This window comes from Vanellus vanellus (assembly GCF_965231255.1).
Source record: "Vanellus vanellus genome assembly, chromosome: 5".
Classification (NCBI taxonomy): domain Eukaryota; kingdom Metazoa; phylum Chordata; class Aves; order Charadriiformes; family Charadriidae; genus Vanellus; species Vanellus vanellus.
This window is the reverse complement of record NC_138910.1, coordinates 63,386,785-63,407,532: the sequence shown is the minus strand read 5'-3', so window position 1 is coordinate 63,407,532 and position 20,748 is coordinate 63,386,785. Positions and strand designations below refer to the sequence as shown.

The following is a 20,748-nucleotide window of genomic DNA, read 5'->3' as shown; positions in this document are numbered from 1 at the left end:
ACCTTGCACTTGGCCTTGTTGAACTGCATGAGGTTGTCTTGAGCCCACCTGTCCAGGTCCCACTGGATGGCATCCCTCCCCTCCAGCGTGTCTACCTCACCAAAGAGCTTGGTATCATCGGCAAACTTGCTGAGGGTGCACTCCACCCCACTGTCCATGTCGCTGACAAAAATGTTGAACAGTACAGGCCCCAGTACTGACCCCTGAGGAGCGCCACTTGTCACTGCTCTCCACTTGGACATTGAGTCATTGACTGCAACTCTTTGAGTGCGACCGTCCAGCCAGTTCTTTATCCACCGAGTGGTCCATTTGTTGAATCCACGTCTCTTCAATTTAGAGGTGAGGATATCGTGTGGGACAGTGTCAAACGCTTTGCACAAATCCAAGTAGATGACAGCAGTTGGTCCTCCCTTGTCCACTGCCACTGTAGCCCTTTGTAGAAGGCCATCAAATTTGTCAGGCATGACTTGCTGACTTGCCCTTGGTGAAGCCATGCTGGCTGTCACCAATCACCTCCTTGTTTTCTACGTGCCTCAGCAGAGTTTCCAGGAGGAATTATTATCCCCTCTCCATCTTATATCATGCCACACAAATCCATCAACACTGTTCAGGCACATCATGAACGCACTATGTTCTCCCCAGCCTCCCTGAGATATCTGTCGCTGGGCTTCCATCAGCCTTTCTTTAGACGTAAGTGGAAGCTTGTGGTGAACTTCAGGATTTCCAACCTTGGTTTTCCAATTTTTCTTAGGGCATGTTTTCTACGAATTCATTCTGATTACTGTTTGATTAAGGAATGTGATGACTACTGTGTAAACAACAACATTGGCTGCTTTGCTCCTGCCAAACTTTCTAACTTACCTAACTGGGTCACTGGTTTACTGAGGTGCACTTCAGGGAAAATCCTGCCACGGCTAGTCGGATATTGAGAAGCTGCAAAGGCTTCTTCCCTACAAAAAGGGTTATTACCACAAAGTCTGATGCATAAAAAAATAGCTATATGCCAATCTTAGGGTTGGCAGTATGAGTAATCTGAGCATGAACGGAAGGCTCAGGCTTGGTAGGCATGATTCATATGATCCTACCAGAGTCTGCAGAGGTTAGTGTCTTAACTGAATCATCAGCTTCTTATGTTGTTTCTTCTCTTCTTGCCCAAGAGAAGGAAGGAGTCTTAAACAGCCCAGCACCTTTTTCCCCAGCAGCCTGATAAAATTCCTGACCTTAAGTTTGTAGGGCTCAGGGCTCACATTGAGACAAAGAGCAGGGATGGTGAACAGCATGATTCAGCGTTGTCAGCTGATGTGGGTTGCTGATATTTGTGTTACTGGGAAGAGGAAGTTACGCAGCTTTTTACAGCTACTTGAAGATGTTATCTTTATTAGTAAAAAATAAATTCAGGTAATGGTTTTGTGTCTTATTTACTTTAAAATGCATGAAAAGGCAGTAATGGGCAATGCTTTACAACATTTCTTTCTGCTGCTTTTTTATTTGATTTAAAAAGAAAAAAGAGAAATTTGGAATTAGTTGAAACTAGCATTGATTCTGTTGATGCCTTCAACAGGACTAGGATTCAACATCAGTGTCTATATTTGTAAGTCTGAATTTAGAACAAGTAGGAGAAAGCATTTGGTATGTTACAGACAAAAATTGTCTACAAGCCATGTTCCATGCATAGTGAAAAATTATATATATTCCATCTGTACACATGCTTATCCAATTTGTTGGGTTTTATTTTTTAAATAGCTCATTAAATTACATATCTTAGGGTGAACAGATGTATGATGCCTTTGTACCAGCTTCTACTTCCACTGCTGTACAGAGCAAAAAAAAAAAATACTTGGAAGTTAAGTCCTAATCCTCCAAACTCACCTGGACCAAGAAGAAATTCTGGTCTTGGTCAAATTCAAGTAAAATTTGGCAAAATCCAAAGTGCAGGCAGTTGCACACAGGCCTACGTCATTAGCTGTGACTCTCCTGTGGCCTCTCCAAGTCTCGAACCTGCCTGTACCCTCTAGTCTGAGAAGCAAAGGGTTTAGATCAAGGAGTAAAGGTGAGCTGGCTGTGCAGTGAGTTGGAGCAGGACTTGTCAGGATTTGACATGCAAACTCAATTCTGCTTTTCTTGTACTCAGCAACTACTATGCCCACATTTCGTTATCTCCTAGAACTAATAAACTGTAATTTTTCACAACCTGCATCTTTATAACATGCAAAATCAATTGCGTAATATAGTTATGCTTTTTCTTACAGTTTTGGATTACGTGAACCGTTCTGATTCTAAATTACCCTTTGCCCTGCATATCAGTAGGTTGATACAAGATAGGTGCTGACTGGAGCCTTTTTCCTTATCCCAGCATCTGTGGCCTCACCCGTGACTGTGGCTCCTCGCCTTGTGCACGTGGCATTTTAGAGCTGATGGACAGGCATCAGATTGTTCAGCTTCTAATGCCAACCTTGGGCAGCTGAGATCTCAGTACTAAATTAACTCTGTTGAAACAGAGTTAGCAATGATGATCCAACCTCCTCTACTAGTGAATTTCTCTATTAGAATAAGTTAAGTTTAAAAAAATTGTGAGTTTCGGTGCTGGAGCTCAAAATTTGTTTCTTTTTAAGAAATATTCACAGGAATAGCATGTAATAACTACAGGAGTGATACCTTTACAAAATCACCTTTAAATGGGTAACAGTGAAGCAGCAGTGAGAAAATGAACGGTCTTGAAGAATACTAAATCGCAACGGCACAGCCACATACCAATACGCTCCCTTTCACACGCAAATAAGGTCACTGCGTGATCAGAGTAGGCAAAGCGACGGCCCGCGGGGACCCCCGCCGGGGAGGCTGTCCCCCCTACCCCGAGCCGCGCTTCTCGCAATGACATTTCGGGTGAGTTTCGCTGTATTTGGCAGTTCCGTCAGAGCGCGCGCGGCTAACAGCTCTAGGGACGCTTTCTCCTTTTTTCACCACGAAATATTTGGCGGGGGAGGGGGGGAGCCCTCCGTGGCCGAGTTGGTGGCCCCAAGCGCTGCCCGGGGCCTAGCGGGGCCGGTACCGGGGCGGGCGGGCGGCGCGGCGCTGTGCCCGGCGGCGGCGCGGGGCGAGGGCCGCGGGGGGCCGCGGGGCGGGCGCGCCGCCGCCGCCGCCGCCGCTGCCGGTGCCTCCGCTCGGGCGGCTCCTGGCGGCGGCGGCGCTCCCAGCCCCTCCCGGCCGGCGGGGACGACGACGGCGGCGGCGGCGGCGGCGGCGGCGGCGGGGCCCGATGGCGAGACCCGGCGCTGCGTGCCCGCCGCCCGCCCGCCGGGTGATGGTGGCCGCCCGGGCTCTGCTCTTCTGGGCGCTGGTGTACAGCTATTGCGGGGTGTGCGCCTGCATCGCCGGGCTGCGGCTGCTCTGGAGCATCGGCCGGCGGCCGGGCGAGACCTTCCGCTGGGTGGTGCGGGAGAACCCCCCCGCCTGCCTCAACGACCCCTCCCTGGGCACCCACTGCTACGTCCGGATCAAGGTGAGGGCGACGGGGAGGGGGAGGGGGGGGGTTGGGGAGCGGGCCCCGCCGTGCCCACACGCGTCCCCGCGCCCGTCCCTGCCGTGCAACGGCACCGCTGCCCGCCCGACCCACCGCCCTCCGCTGCCATACAGGCGCCCGGTCCCCGGGAAGCAGTGCCGCTGCCCGGCCGGCCTCGCTGGGGTCCGCCAGGAGGGGCCGCAGGCCGGGCCCGGCCCGGTTGCCGGGGCGGGGGGATGTGGGGGGGGAGCGGTGCCCGTCCGTGCGGGGTGCGGGGCTCGGTGGGCGGGAGAGGCGCTCGCCGGCCCCGGGGTCTCTCCCAGCCCGCCTGCGGGTACGTGCCCCGCCGCCCCCGCGCCCTCCTCCTCCTCTGCCGTGCCCTCCCCGGTGTTTACGGGCCGGCCGGTTGCGCCCGGCAGCTCGGTGGGTGCATCAGGGTCGCAGGGGGAAAACGTAGAGTGAAAAGACAAGTCCTGCCTCTAAGGTTTGGACGGCGGAAGCCACCAGTGAATTTTTATACTTGTCTCAGCTGCCCACCTGTGATTTGCTCCTCCACTAAATGCTCTAAACGAAGCTGCACTGGCTTGGCTTCTTTTCTAGTTACAGGTGAGCAAAGAACCCGCTGCAAATTTTGACAGGTGTTATTTTTAATAAAATGAGCATAAAGATCTCAGTTCCGAGGGATCTGTGCAGATGACTTTGCGCCAAGCAGGACCGATATAAATTATTGAGCCTCCCAGTTTCACACGGTTTGCTTGGGGGGGATTTTCCTATCATTAGGAGGCACGTGCATGCTTTTTTACTCATATGCCATGTTCTTTTTTCTTATAGCACCAAGCAGTAAATGAATGGGTTGCTGGGGAAGTAAGGGGGGTGAAAGCAAAAAAAGAGCATTTGGAGGAAAACAGAATTGCTGTCAGTACGACAGCCTGACACTCATTTTGGGAAATATGAAACGCTCTTGCCATTGGGCAACAGCAGGCTTATGTGTTACTTTCCAAATGCATGTATCCTACAGATCTGTACAGATTTCAAGAAAACAAAGAAAAAAGTATGTTTCAGAAAAGATGGCAACATCCTATGTCTGTTTGAGGGGGCAGAAAAAAGGGGACAGAAAGGAGCGACTGAAAGGGTAGAGGATGGGCTTAGTTTGGGGCATGTGACAGTTAAACTGATGCTGTACAAGTGGTGACTGAATTTCTATGAGTAAAGGGAATGTCATTAAAAGCAATAGATTAAAATAAAAACATTGAAAGTAAATCCCTAGAGGACACTAACTGAAAGAAGCTGAGAAGAAAAACTGTGGAAGGAAACTGAGAAGCTACTACTTTTTTAAATATGAAAGGACTAAAGGTAGAGTGATATTGAGAATGGTGAAGATGATGTAATGGCCCTACGGTTTACTAGGAAGAGATCATTTAAGTAACTGGAAACATATAGATACTTTTATCTCTAGGGACTGTAACTTCATTGGCAGAGGAGAAATACCAGTGTAATTTTGGGCAGAACTGAGCAAAAGGTCCCTATTATATCCATAGAGAGTATAAAAAACCCAGGTGTTCCCTTTTCACAGCCCTTTCAAGAATCAAGATGTAAGTTACGGTTTTATAGCTGGTTAGCAACTTAGCAGTGCTAAATAGCTCAGAGAATTTGAAGCATCTCTGGCAAGCAAAACTTCTTCTATGCATTTATGATCCTTGGCACAATATAAGTCTTGATGTACAGCAAAGGTCTTTTCTTCCCTCTTTAAAGTAGGAGAGACAGGGCAGGCTCTGACATTTGTTCAGGAGCTCTACAACCCTTCTTCCTGCAGTTTCTTTCACATGACTTCTAAACAGCATGTTGTATTTTGTAAGCTAACTCCCAACTTCTGTATCCACTTCTGTGCCAGAATTCAGCAAACACTCTAGGTCATAATTTCAGCTTAAGTTCTGCTGGATTTGACCTTGAGTTAGTGTAAACTTGTGTACATCCATTCATTTCAATGGTATTTCAGTGTTCAGCCTCTGCACTGCTAACAATAAGTAACTTGCCTGCTGGTAATTCTCATAAGACCCATTTTCTTAAAAGGTGCATCAGAAATAGCGACTATAGATAGGGCAGAAAGAAGACTATAACATTAAGGCTTTCTTTTCTGAAGTGAGTCGGAAACCTTGAACAGTAAAAACGACAAAACCCACTTGCTTTCTAGTTACTTAATTTTGATTGCTTTTGGTTCTTAAGGATCCGTGCAGTCCTTTGTTGTGCCAAATTGCAATGTGATGCTTTTAAATAGTTGCATAATCTTACAAACTAACTGAAAGATTGAAAGTGCATTTAAAGTATACTGTGTTTTAAAGCCTTTCCGTAAAGCACGACTGGTGTCTGCATGAAAGCAAGGTGCTAGCTTCAACAGTAATCTGCGTTTCCTCGTCACCATGCCAGGCGGTGCTCTTTCAGAAAGGTTAGCATGCTCTTGGCTGAACTGGCACATAGTCAACGTAACCTGACATGTATTAAAGATGGTCGTCCCCAGAAGAAGCTGTGGCAGCTGGGGTGGGATACTCAACGGATACTCAACGTTGCCGGGGTGTCGCAGGTATCCGATCTCAGAATCACAGAAGACTTCAGCTTCAAAACCTGACAATTTGATATTTTTTCCCAGGGGCAAGATATCGTTTCTTTGAATATTGTCTGAAACCATATTCATTCTCAAACCCCAGTATAACAGTTCTATGCAGCAACAAAAACACACTTCTTTTTCTCTCCTTTTAGGATTCAGGATTAAGATTCCACTATGTGGCTGCCGGAGAAAGGGGTAAACCACTCATGCTGCTGCTTCATGGCTTTCCAGAATTCTGGTAAAACTCCCTATGCACCTTTCTTGTATAAAAGAGGCTGCGTAAGATACCTGAGAGTGATCTTCTCAGCTTAAGTATCCCCAGTGTGATGCATTTATCTAAGAGTACTAACTAATGGCATGAAATTTTAGTAGGGAACAAACTATTGAAACATTTTTAAACTGCAGCATCCACAAAAAATTCCTGCAGGCTTATGCAAACCAGCCCTCTTTTTTGCATTGTCAATCCATTTTCCCCTAGTGTGTACACTTCTTTTCAAACTTTGGGGAGGAACTGCTCATATTTAATGAATCTCCTGTTTGGGTAACAGTTGTACTAATATGGCTAAACTTATGAATTATAGCAGAGGGTGTTAAAATGAGAAGCCATTATATGTTAAGTGTAATATGGATTGCTGCGTTAAAAATACTATGCATGAATTTTTAACTGGGGGAGGGGAAGAAGAACTATGAGTTCTATAGGCTATTGTACAGCCTAATTTCAGAATGCTACTCAGGGAGAAAGGTTCTATTATTAGTTCATCATAAGATGAATGATGAATCAAACCGAATCCTAAATGTTTGTTTGTAACAGTGAAAAGCAGTCATGTGTCTAATGATTTAAGCAAATTGTTCAGGCTGTCATTGCCAGGTTTAACTAGTGAAGCATGGCTTACAGAACTTGCACCAAAAAACCAATAAGGGAATAGTGGAGGTGGCGATGCCAGTAATTCAGCCAGTTAAACGATCCTTTTCCTTTCTGAACTCAGATATGGAGCTAGGGCTCCACTGTTGGAACTGTGATCTCTCAAGCTGGACTCAGGTCATACCATGATAAATTGACCCAGGTAAAAGAGAGGTCAGTTCTCTTTGCTTAGCAATTTCCTATAGATACTAACGGCCTGGAAGATGGTGGTAGAAAGTCATATTTATTTTAAGATAAATTTTCAAGGAAGCAGATTGTTCTAAAAATAAATTGCTATCTAAAAGGCTTAAAACTGTAGGCTTTGATTAAAAAGACAGTTAGATGGGGGGATGCATATTCTATGCAAACAGTATGCACACCTTGCATAATGCATAATCTAACACAATACGACAGCTGAGACTACAGCTCATTTCCCCTACAGTGGGAATAGTAATGGAAAATTTAGCATGTCATATACATGTTCTACTGAGATCTGGTATATTATTTTCAAAAAGAAGAAAGCTATTCTTACAGTTTAGAATGGTGAGTAGCAGTTAATATATTGTATTATCTGACCATTCAAAAGGAATGAATGAGAAACTGTTATATAGGTCACTGGGACCACCAGTAGCATAGTTTATATAACTGTTTTTAAAAAAAGACATGCCAATAGTCTATAAAATAGTCATGCTACCAATACTGATGTTGGTTTGTTAATTCAATCAGTAAGGATTTTTTTATGCAAGAATATTGTTCTGAGAGCACAAGATAAAATAATCACAATTTAAGAGATATTTAAAGCAGCATCAAATTTGTATCGTTTGGCTAGAAAAAAACCCCAAACCCGCCAAAATGGGTATGATACACAGTTACAATTCTTAATTGCAACAAATCCTCTGCCTTCAAATGTCTCAAGGTATAAGTAGGACAACTATAACCAGACAATACTGACCTTAGTGAGTGAGACTGTCCAAAGATGAAAGATCACTTAAGAATATAATACACCAGAGCCATTGAGTGTTTTAGATGCATGAGAACTTGAAAATTACTGTCAATGTTGTTGAAAGACAATAATAAAATATTTGAAATCAGGCATGTGTTGAGTCAGCTGGGTATCTATGAGTTCTGTGTGAGCTGCTAAATTTTGTACAAGCTGCCTTTCAGAAATAATGTGATCAGAAAGTGACAAAATAGTTTCCATTATTCAACCTTATGAAAATGAAAGTGTTCACCACCATTTCCAAATTCTGCTTGCAAAACAGTTGTCCAATAGTTACATTTCATACACGGTAAAAGGATTTATTTGAATATAGAACCTATCTTTTTGGTAGGTCAGATTCTTGGTGCTCGATGGACTGTCATGAAAACAGAAGATGAGGATAGCTAGTAGACATTTTCTAAAAATGAAAATAGTTTACTTATTTATTTATGGGCTTTGTTGTTTCTTCTTACTGAAGTATATAGGATAGCTACAACAGTTACCATGGCAAATTCAGCTACCAAGTCGTTGTGTAATGACTTTAAAATTTTCATTCCTGGAGATCTCAGCTAAATCTTGTGTTTGCATTATATGGTACTGAAATGAAAAAGTTTTTACTTTCTGTTTTTTCTGTCTTTTTTTCTGTTCTGTTTATAAGAATACAAATTTCTATAATTAACAATCTTTACTGTAATATTAAGTAATTAAGTTCAAATTCCCTAACAGGCAAAGCTAAAGTGGAAGAGCCAATGATATAGACACTGTTTGAATTAAGGTAGAATTCTGTGCATCACTGTTACATTCGCTGATGATCCGTATGTTATATATACATCATTTGGCTGACATTGTTGAAATAAGAGCAGAAGTAAAAACTAGATCCTAGCACAGAGGGATGCAGCCACTATTATATATGCCTAGATGGATCATGTTTTTTACATAACTTTCTATTACAGTGTAAGATAAGGTCATGTCTGTCTTGGTACTGGCTATTCTGAAATTTATTTGGTTTGAATAACACTTGAAGGGCAGGTAGGTCTTGCAGGATGAGACCCACCATTTTCTTGTTACTTTTGCTTCATAACACACATCTAGTCACTACATGCTACTACAGAATGAGGAAGAGCCCAGGCCTTTGCCTGAATTCTTAATTTTGTATGTCTTTTAATGTGTGTAATGTTATCTCTCTTTTCCGTAGAAATACGAGCAATGAAATACTCTGTGTAGTACCAACACATTGAGAGATTGTACTGGAGCAATTCTAATATAGAGATACAGATGAAAGTGTACATAATATAAATCATATAAACTTCACCAGGTTCATTTGCTATTCATTGTATTTCTTTCTTTGGTTTATTTAGTGTGTTAATTATCTGACATTCCTTTTCTGAAAAGAAAAAGAAAAACCTAAAACATGCCTTGAGGCATTTTTCCCTACTGCATCAAAATGTGTGTGTGAGCAAGCCAGAGAGAAGAGAAAGCTTTTCAAACCTTACTTTTTTGGTGGTACTACGACTCCAAGGATAAAACAGAATAGTCCTCTGTGTGCTCTGGCTTATGCCTGCTTCTTTTGCAGCAAAGGGACCATGCCAGACTCCAAGAACTGTTGAAACACGCAGGCTCTGGCCATGCCCCCTTTCTGGCAGCTGCACTTGCTTACTGGGGAATTCAGGAAGGGACCACAAAACTACTGTAGCCACAAAGGACCATGAACGTACCACAGAAAGAAAAAAAGAATCTCATTGCGAACAAAGCCATGCTAATTTACCCTCAACTATTTGGGATCAAAAGCATTGAGTGCATTTTGGTATTGTACTGCTTGACCTGATAACTCCAACTTTTTTTTCCCCTTTGTTAGGTATTCTTGGCGCCATCAGTTGCGGGAATTTAAAAGTGAATATCGAGTGGTGGCTCTGGATTTAAGAGGTTATGGAGAAACAGATGCTCCTTCTCACAAAGAAAATTACAAGTTAGATTGCCTGATAACAGATATAAAGGATATTTTGGAATCTCTAGGTGCGTTACTAGAAGACAAACTACTCAGCTCATAGATGACTTGATTTTCTGGGGAAAAAACCCATAAAGATCTAGCGTTGTTTGTTTTTTTTTTAACTGCATTCTCTTTAATATATACACATTACAGATATGTATACATATAAATCTAAGGATACTCATATTTTATGGACTATTATCAATGAAAAAGCTTTGTTTTCTAATTATGATGTGTATGCTAGTATAAACAATATGTAAAGATGATTTTCCATCATGAGTTTAAACAAAAATCTTCCCTATGTGCTGTGAAATCCAGCAGTACAGACCTATGGTCTTTTTCCCTAAGAAGGTCTTTGCTTACTCCTAGCCAGTGCATTTAGTGGATAATGCTCTGAATTAGAGTCTAATTGCACTTGCAGAGTAAAGAATTTAAATCAGGTGACATTTTTCTTGCACAAACAAGTTAGAATAAATATTGTGGGCTTTATAAAGATGATGACAGTACATCTGCTGTATTAAAAAACAATCCCTAAATACTACTCCTGCACAGTAGTCCGTTCTCGAGAGCTGAATCACTCAGTCTTATACAACAGTGAGAAGAACAGAAGGGAGAACGAGGGACACATTGCTCCCTGTGGCAAATGCATGGTGTAACGGTCTAGAGCTGAAGTGAGTCTGCAAAATTTGCCCTTCCAGTTCAGTTTGAAGCGTGCTGTTCTGGCGATAAATTGTAACACGTAATGAAGGGTATTTCCCTTCCATCCAAACAGAATGACAAGGGATTAGACCGTCATTCTCGGAATCATTTTAATTCCCTGGATACTCTATGGATAGTGAAACAACTTACTGCACATCACATGAAGAAATAATAAAGCAGGGATTGCAGTTCTAAGGTCTGAATTTAGGATTTGCTTTGCTTGTGATGTTTGAATATTATCAAAAGATTGGGCAGGCAGTCCCCACACTGTGTTTACGTTTTCCAGCCTTTGCTGGTTGTGTTAATCTCCATGGTAATGCCATGGTTATGCTTGAGAAGTGCTCTCATCATAACTCAATTTCATAGGGATTTAATTTTTTTTTTAAAAAGTATTTCTGAGGCTTGTTATCTTTGTTTATTCTAATCCCAAGTTAAATTCTTTTGGAGAACTTGATTATATCAAAAGTGCCTCAAAAGATTTCTATGCAAGAGGGGTTATAAGGTGCTTTGACAACTGTGTTCAAATTTGTGTCAGAATTCTAAACAATTTGGCTTTTATACATTTCATTTGTAATGTATGACAATCCTCAACGAGGAGGGTGATGGTATCTGACAATATAGTATGTATTCCAGCAGTGATTAAAGGCGGAATGGTTAGGCTTTCAAAAACACAGTCAGGATTTTTCCCCCCCCTTTTATTGCTGCTAGATTATCGTTTTTATCTATGGAAGAATAAGTAAGTGAATGCTGAGAACTTTAAATTTGCTATCAAAACAGCATATGGAGAAAAGCTACAGGCCTACTAAGTATATAAATGTGTGTATTTATGTGTGTATATATATATGGCTATTAAGCATAACGCCCACTTTTTGCATAATGATGATGTTCAGTGCTTAGATAACCTCCCATATTCAGAGAAATTCATAAGGATTAGTTTTGCTCAGGAGGGGCTCAGGAGATTGCTCAGTCTTTCTGTCTGCAGTTTCAAACTCCAGATTCCCTAAACGTGACAAATGTACATGCATTATAATGACTGCAAGTTGAATTGTGTATCTGACCCTGCGTTGGCCAAGATGTGAACAGGGTGGCCATTTGGATACAGACTGACTTTAGTTTGATACTGAAGTAGTGTAGTTAAAGTGTAATGCAAGTCCAGTTAAATAATTTTAATTACTTGTTAATTTTTAAACTGCAATAATGCACTATTTTTTTCTGGCCATTAGTAATGGAAGCAGTGTGGTATTAGATAATTAGATTAATAAATGTGCTGGACAACCTATTTTGCCCATTAATGATTTTATTGTATGTGATAATTTGTATGGATACAAATTCCACTGAAATAAAAGCACAAATCTGTGTTTATGTGGTAGGATACAACAAGTGTGTGTTGATTGGCCATGACTGGGGAGGAATGATCGCTTGGTTAGTGGCTATATGTTACCCTGAAATGGTGACTAAGCTGATTGTTGTTAATTTTCCTCATCCTTCTGTGTTTACAGGTGAGTTTTATAGTAGTCTTTGTTAATCCAGAGTATCTGCATTTTCATTAAGATTGCGTTTGCTTTGAGGTTGCTAAAGAAGAGCCAACTACTTGCCCCTTTAGATGTTCAGTAGATAAGTTGCTGGTACTTAGTGCCTCTCACAATCTGGACTGTATTTTACGAAGCAGTAAGGTATCAAGTATTTGACTTATGGAAATAATTTATAGTACGAAGTGGGAGTGCTTGCAACCAAATTTACTGATGTTTTTCTTAATCCTTGAAGGTCCACAGACATAGTTTTCATATGCATTAATCTGTTTTATACCACTTCGGCAGGATAAAATTCCCTGAACAGGTGTATATATTGCATTTCACCTAGGTTAAGGCCTGACTGTATTATTAAATCTGCATAAACAGCCTTCGTATAAATGCGAATCAGACATTAGAATTTAATCCGGATTTATGTGACAGGCAACAATTTATGATCTTGTACAGTATTAATTGGAAAAAGACAGCCTTTCCAGGCTGCTTACTGGAGGCTCAGGAATGTACTAGTAGTGAGCTGAAACAAGGATTTAGGCGCACTAGCAAAATTTGTTGTGTGCAGGCTTGTCTACTACCCAGAATTACAAAACATTTCATAGGGATTAGATCTGCATTCAGTGTTTTTATACACTGTCAGAATTAGTATTTCAGAGATTATCTCCTATGTTGGGAGTGCAATTTTACTTTCCTGAAATCACATCTGTAAAGGACAGGTTCTAGACTTCCTAGTACCTGCATACGTGCTGTGGTTGCTTCGAGGAAGTTAGATATTTGAGTGTCAGTGTTGGCTCATGCAACTCGTTGGAGACACAAAATTACAATTAAAAAAAAAACAAAACAAGACGATGCAAATTTGGCTATATCTTTTTTTTTTTTTGCTATATATGCTCCAGTGTCTTTAAAAAGTGACACTATGTAATCTTGATTGTGATTCTTCAAATTGCCAAGAAGAGAACTGTTAGAAAAAATTTTGTACATTTGTGAACAGGATTGATGCTGTCTTTAGAATGTAAGTGGTTTATCATCTACAGATTTCTGTGCATCACGTCTTTGATGAGAGAAATACTTAAAGACTTGTATTAATGCCTCTTATTCCGTAGCTGAAAAAAATGTTTCGGACTAGCTACACAAATAGATCGCTAAGTGAAAACCTGTCATGCGATTAAACTCTCCAATGTCACTGTCCTCACCTAATCTTTGGCAGGCTTCTGGTTTGCTGACTGTTTCTATTAACACATATAAAAGTATGTTTTAATGGCCACATCATATACCTACTCCTGAAACAATAATCATCTTTTGTCACATAGCATGCTCTAATGTAATATTTTTAAAACATTCCTTTAAGTTTAAAAAATAGTAATATTAACAGTAATTTTGTTTGAGTCATCAGTTTTCATTTTTAATTCATGGGCATTTATGTTTCAGAATACATTCTACGACATCCATCACAATTGATTAAATCTGGTTACTACTTCTTTTTCCAAATGCCATGGTTTCCTGAATTCATGTTTACAGTAAATGATTTCAAGGTGAGCAAAATGAGTGCTCTTGTTTATATGTTTAACTGTGAGTGATGGAAGAATTGCCACCTACATTGATCCCTTCTGATGTAGTTATAATTACTGGAAAAAATACAGAGCTTTCTGATTTTTCTTCTTAAGCTTTATATATTTTTATAAAGTAGGATGTAAGTACATAGAGTCTGTGAGATTAACTCGTGCTTTTACATTTCTGAGAGGCGTTCCGGTACATACTTTTAACCTCCAGCACTATAGTGCATTACTCCACCTAGACAGTCTGCTGGTTTTACTTGTGCCTGTGCCAGTGGGACACGTTTGGTGCCTGGGGAACTCCTGCTGACTTATCTGAGGCTCCTGTGTGCTGTGAGACAGCCTCTTATGCCTCGGAGCCTGCCACAGGGCAGGCAGCCTGGGAGGCTGGGCATCAAATTCAGCCAGGTGATTAATTCTGCCTAAGGAATCAACAAGGCCAACACCTTGTATAACCTTGAAAAATAAGTACAAGCATATAGAAAGGGGAAAAGCCAGCTGCAGGCATGCATCCTCCTACGTGCACACAGCCCAGCGCCGAGCGCCCAGCGCTGCACGCGCACAGGGCACAGCAAGCTGGGGAGGTACTGAATCATTCTCCCTCCCGCCCTCTCAGCTGCTGGGGTCCACCCCAAAGAAAAGTATGTGCCTGAACTTGCCTTTGCTTTCACAGGTGGCAGGTCAGGGTGCAGAACTGAGTAACTTGGTAATACTGGTATTTGCCTATACTTGATTATTCTGAAGTTACACCAGAAATAAGTTTACTGTGTGCTTTACACATAACTGTCTAAAAAAAGCATTTAAACCGTTCATTATACTCCAAACAATGTACAATTAGCTTTTAGAAAGGTGTGTCCTGTTGAAGGAGAGAAATCACGTTTTCTAGCTATCTTATGTGGTGGCTTTTTATTCTTTTGTAGGTTCTGAAAAGTTTATTTACCAGCCAGGCCACTGGAATTGGGAGGAAAGGCTGCAGATTAACAGCAGAGGATATTGAAGCTTATCTCTATGTCTTTTCACAACCTGGAGCATTAACTGGACCCATTAACCATTACAGAAGTATTTTCAGGTGAGTAGAACATTCTGAAAGAAGGTAAAATATTCTAGAGACTCCTGGAGGCCAAAAGTGTTATTGCACCTTCTGCCGCTAAAGTCGAAGGAAAAAACACAAATGTTTCTTAAGTCTCAACAGGTAACAAATGCATTCAGTGTCAAGCAGTGTGAGGCAAAGTGAATTGTACGAGATATCCACACAAAACAGTGACACAAACAGAGTGCAGATAAGGAAAAATCTTTGTTTCAAAATCTAATAAAGCAAAGACCTTTCCTCATTCACAGAACCCATGGCAATCACAAAAATCCATCTCTAAATAATACTTACAAAATTAACATCAATTAATTGTTTGCATTAGAGTTCATATTATCTAATAATAACCTCTTTATAGAGCTTATTATTAGATAATAGTATTAGATATTATGGCATCCAAGTAAGTTACCCTCACTTGTAACTACAAAAACCATGTCTGACTTTATTTTATTGTGTTTGGGCTGGTTTGGTTTAAAAAAAAAAAGTGGGGTAGTGTTTTTTTTTTTTTTGTAACTAAGCCTAAAACTAACCCTTACTTGGTTTTTTTTTGTTCCTGCATTGGTTTCATCAGACTCCCTGACAGCAGTAAGCACGTATAGCCGGAAACACACATAGACTAAAACTGAGAGAGTGTCATAATAGGAAATACTTTTGCAAACTTAATATTTATTTTATTTTCTCCAGCAGTTTTCTAACGGTTTTAACTTTCCTGGAAGGAGTTGGCTTGGCCTTGGAGACTGACGCCCCTTTTTTATCTACTAAAAACATAACAGAGCCAGAAGGTCTTTAACTCTCATTTACTCTACTTAGGACTTGCAGCCGTAACTTGAAGAACTATACCAAGAAGAGTGGGATGGAACTCTTTTTTCCTTTACTGCCTCTGGTCTTTAGCAGTGCCCAATCTCCTGCATGCATCTCTAACACAAGACCAGCTTCCCAATATTCTTTAAAAATTACAGCTCTTTTCCTTCCCTAAACTCAGACAGTCAATTTTTGAAGTGGATTAACTTTTCATTTTCCCTGGTCCAAATTTAGTGCCACCTTTCTGTGTCTTCCATGCTGTCATTGTCAGGAGAGCAGTCAGCGGGGAAATACTGTGAGGAAAACGGGGATCTGCGCTAGGTGCCGTCTTGTACATGCTAAGAGATAAAATGAGAAAGTAGAGAGCTGGTATATTTTCTTCTAAACAAGAGAATACCAGGTACAGACACCAATGGGGAATAAATGAGATGGCTGTGCTGGTAACAGTATACTTATTTAAAGTATGCAGAGAGTGGTGATGACATCAGCTGGGATGTCCAAGGGCAACTGGGAGCTGCGCGGCTGCACAGCGGCTCCCTGACCCTGCAACTGCACTGCGGGAGCCCCCAGGGTAGGGCTAATGAGGAGCTGGAGAGGCATGAGCGCCCTGAGCCTCGTTCGTTACATTTGCACCTCGCATCAGTGAGTGTGCACATTAACCAGATGCTTCTCTGACAATAACAGTGAAATATGTGTGATTGCTGAATTGCTATGGGATTCAGATGAGAGGAATGTAAGAGTTGTGCGTGTTTAAACTATTGTTTCAGGCCTTTTCAGGCTCAAAAAATGCCCAGTATCAGTTATTAATCAGAAAGTATCTTCACAGCTATTAATTCCTCTGTGTGTGTGTGTGTGTGTATGTTCATGCATTGTTTGCTTTATTTTTCTAATGAAAGTGTACCTGTACTAAATTCAGAGAATATTAATCTAAGTGCGATCAGCCACAGTGCAGCAGGCTTTGGACTGAAAGGAAAAAATTGGTCCTCAGCTCATTCAGTTCTTGCCACCAATTCTGATGGTCACACCTTATGGGATGTGAATCATTAAATATTAAAACTATTGAAATTTTCGCTTCCTCTCATATAAGGCATTGAGCGGCACTTTGATGGTAATGACTTGTATTCACCGTGACTCCCGGTGGGCTGGCACTGGTGACCTACGAGTTAAAGGCTTCCAACTCATTAATATCCACCTGGAGTTTCATTCTTCAGAGCTTAATTTTTCTGGAAAGTTATTTCCAAAGATACGATTGAAATCACCTACTTCCATCCATCACCAACACATCCGTGTATAAATAGCACAGCAGTCATTCCTTTCGCCATACTTAAGATACAAACATTTTTGGAATAAAAATCATGAAGCTTTTTGTATCATGCTTGGTTAAGAGAGATAGGTAAGCAGTTGAAGCTTGAATTACTTCTGGTATGCCATTTTTTAGAAAATGGGATTACTTCTCTTACGGCAGTTAAGAAGTACTTCAGTATTTCTTTATAGAAATACTGCTGGTCAGCTGACAGTGCTGTATGAACGTTTGAGTCTGCTTTTCAAAAACTTAAACATCACAAGTGGAACTTCCCTTTCTAAATGTGAAATCTGAGTGTTTATCCTTGTTAGAGGAGATTTCTAGAAACTTCAGGCACGGTGCAATGTGCCATATTCCAGACTGAAAAGAAATATAGTGTAGCTCATAGGCAATGAAAAATGACAGGTTGTTTATCTATGCAGTGTCCATACAAAGCCCAGTAGAGTTTTCCTAAGCGAGGCTACAAATCTTGTATGGCACTTAGCCGCAAAAGAATAATAGCAAAACCTGCAGCAGTGAAAAAATACACATATAAATAGTGAAGAGATCCAAGACACTGGATTTAAAATGTAAAGAGATTAGTCTAAATGCAGTGAATCAGATCATCAGATTATCAATTTTTAAAACTGATACTATGAATAAATTATGGTTCAGCGGGTTAAGTCAGTTTGTTTGAAAAATGAGATTTTAAATCCGATCCTACAAAAGCCATTTTAAGAATTTTCCTAATTCATCAATCAAGATGAAATTAAATTATTATTTAAAGTGACCTTTTAATAATGTCTTGACATTACGTATAAGTAGAGAGAAGGAATGTCTTCAAAGTCTCCATTTCTTTGTCTTAAACTAATGCATGCTATCTTTTTTGTCTTTCCCTTTTTACAGAGCATAGTTTCTTAACTAACTCCTAGCACTTAAGTTTGTCATAAAAGTTTGTTCAGAAAATCTTTATACATTACTGGTTTAAAAGAATCAAGTTTGAGCATTAGTATAATAAAGATTTGTATCTGATCAGATGAAATCTGTTTTGAATTGTCACAGCTAGTCTGTTACAATATGTGGCTAAGATTAAGCAATTTGAGCATAAATTAGATAAATTTTTCAGCATGTCTGCAATAGATATGCTGGATTAAATTCTGGTGGGTCAATATGGTTTATGTTGAAATAGTCTTTCATTTCTAGCTACCTGTATCTTTCCTAATATGTACCTTTAATGTGAGGAAGTGTTTATAAAATATTCAATTTAAATAATTGTATTGAGAAAAAATAATATCTTTTTGCGGAAAGTTTAAATATGTCATTGTGGTGGTATAATTTTTACTAACATTTTACTTTCTAAAGGCTTTTCTTCAAAGTATCAATAAAATGTCTTATAATGTATTTATCTTCAAAAGCTTCCTAGTCCACCAAAGCTCTGGGTTGTGATTTTGCAGTTTTAAAGAGATTATGACTCCATGAAAAGCAAATTTTTAAGGAACAGTTTTCTTTCACTGCATACAGATGTAGTTATGTAAGTCCAAGGTCTTCAAAAGCATACTGTAGCCCTTTGTAAAGGGAACTCTGATGCACTTTGAATGTTAGCATGAATTTCATAGACGAGTGAATGTAACTGACTTCAATTCAGCATTTCAGATGTCAATGTTCTATAGAATATCTTTTTCTACTTTTTTTTTTTAGCTGTACTATGTGATATTTAATTTTGAGTAGGTCTGAAACACTCTAGCTGGTATCTTCCATAGTGTCCAAAAACGGCAGCCTGCTGTTTCCTAGGCAACCATTTTTTTTTGGTAAAGCAGTTTGGCTACTCGGGTAGCTAGATGCCTTGCACACTGTAGTCTAAATGTGATTCAGAGCATCATCTTTCATTAAAACCTACTTGCAGTAAATAGCGCAGGTTCAGAAATTTGCCATAGCATTCATAAACCAAGGGAAAGCCACTGACCTACAAAGCTCTGGCCGTGTTGTTCTACATTCCCTTTTACAGAAATCATGGGGCTCCTGAGCTGTGCACCATGCTGAAGCATCATTCGCATTCCAAAAATGAGACCTCTGTTGCAATCAACTGCTGATTACAGACATGTTATAGGAAAAGTATCTTCTAACAATTTTACCATCCTTAAAAACAGTTAAAGGACTTTGAGTCACAGGAGTGTTTTCTTGGTCTTGTAGAAAGCTTGCAATGAGATTCACTGCGTTGATTGCAAAAGCAACGTTGACTGAAATCTGTCGTGGTGATTTTTGTAAAAAGACCTAACTTAAGTGTGTTTTCTTTTTAAAGCTGCCTGCCTCTGCAGCACCATGAAGTCGTCATGCCAACCCTGCTGTTATGGGGAGAGAGAGATGCGTTTATGGAAGTTGAGATGGCAGAAATTACACGCATTTATGTTAAAAACCATTTCAGATTAACTATTTTGTCTGAAGCCAGTCATTGGCTCCAGCAGGATCAACCTGACATAGTGAACAAGTTGATATGGACCTTTCTAAAGGAGGAAACAACAAGGAAAAGAGAATGACTGTTTGTACATGTTTTAAGGGGTCTACATAAAAGCTCTTCAGATTTAAAAAATAATTGTTATCAGGGCCATATTTCCAGCCTGCCTTCTATTTTGAGCTCTGTTAGAGAAAAGTGTTTTCAGTGTACTGTACATTTGGACACTAATGTTACTGCTAAAAGAAGAAGTGAGTATGAGAATATATGATACCAACATTGGTTTTACCTGTATACTTGTATTTTGCACATAAAAACACCTGCCTTAAGATATATATGTATTTGTACAGAAAGAAAATCATGGAAAGTTGCTTGGTTTTGTTTTCTCCCTTGCTTTACGGTTTTAACGTGTGGTGCCTTTTACAAATTTATAATGAAACAATAGAGCGGTGCCATACTGAAGGAGGTCATGAATTTCCATTCTAGATTCACCTGAATTTTTTTAATGTATTTTACCATTATACAGTAACTAACTCTTTTTATTATCTATATTTTAGCATACTGAATGATTGAAAAATTTCTGGGCACATTTCTAGTCTTGAAGTGAATAATGTTCTTGTTGTATTGTTCAATGCAGCTGCTTTGTGCAATGTGTTTTTCTTTCTTGACTAAAAAATGGGAAACCTGTACACTCAACATGTCTGAACAAGAAGAATGGAAAATTAAGATATAACATGTATCAAATCCACCTCTGTCTAATAAAATGCAACTTACGCTACTCCCTTTATCTGACTTCCTAGGGGGAGGTTTCTGACTGAAGTTAAGAATTGGGTTTGAATAGCTGAAGTGTCTGTCCACTGTGCAGCCTTCCTCATGCTATGATTGTTGTAGTTTCTTGGAAATAATGCCTCATTGTTGGCATTATCCTTCCTATGTTAGCAACTGTTCTTGCCTCCAAGAACCACTGCCAAGTTCCTGTGTTTATAGGAGGAAGAGAGACAGTGATTATGGAAACAGAGGGTAGAATTAACTTGCGTGTGATGGCAGGGGAGAAGAAAAGTGGGTGCTAACTACAAAGAAAAAAGCAACACAAAACGCAAGTCCCCAGACGATGTGAGTCACCTGCCTACACCATTTCCAAAGGCTCCCTCTCCACCCGCAGAGCAAGCATGGTGCCCTGGGAACAGGCACGGATCAACACGGACCCATCAGAGGAGGCATCAAAGCCAGGTGGGCCTGAACCAACTGTCCGCACCAAAAGTAGAAGACAGCTGACAATTACTGGGGGTGCCAACAAGTCCCATGCTGTCATGTGTGTTGTCTCTTTCGAGCTGTAGTCTCTTGCGCAGGTCCTTGACGCAGCCCCTGCTGACATCTCACTGGACG

At 40.5% G+C, this 20,748-nt stretch overlaps 1 protein-coding gene across 1 annotated transcript; it reads left to right on the top strand.

Annotated features, from left to right (window-relative positions):
- Positions 1-3,256: 3,256 nt before the first annotated feature.
- Positions 3,257-20,134, top strand: EPHX4 (epoxide hydrolase 4; the record flags this gene model as incomplete). The annotated part of the gene is made up of 7 exons (XM_082484523.1): positions 3,257-3,499; positions 6,254-6,339; positions 9,837-9,994; positions 12,038-12,166; positions 13,619-13,722; positions 14,664-14,812; positions 19,213-20,134. The coding sequence occupies 7 exons, from the start codon at positions 3,257-3,259 to the stop codon at positions 19,445-19,447; spliced, it is 1,104 nt and encodes a 367-aa protein (XP_082340649.1). The 3' UTR covers positions 19,448-20,134.
- Between the last annotated feature and the right edge of the window lie 614 nt (positions 20,135-20,748).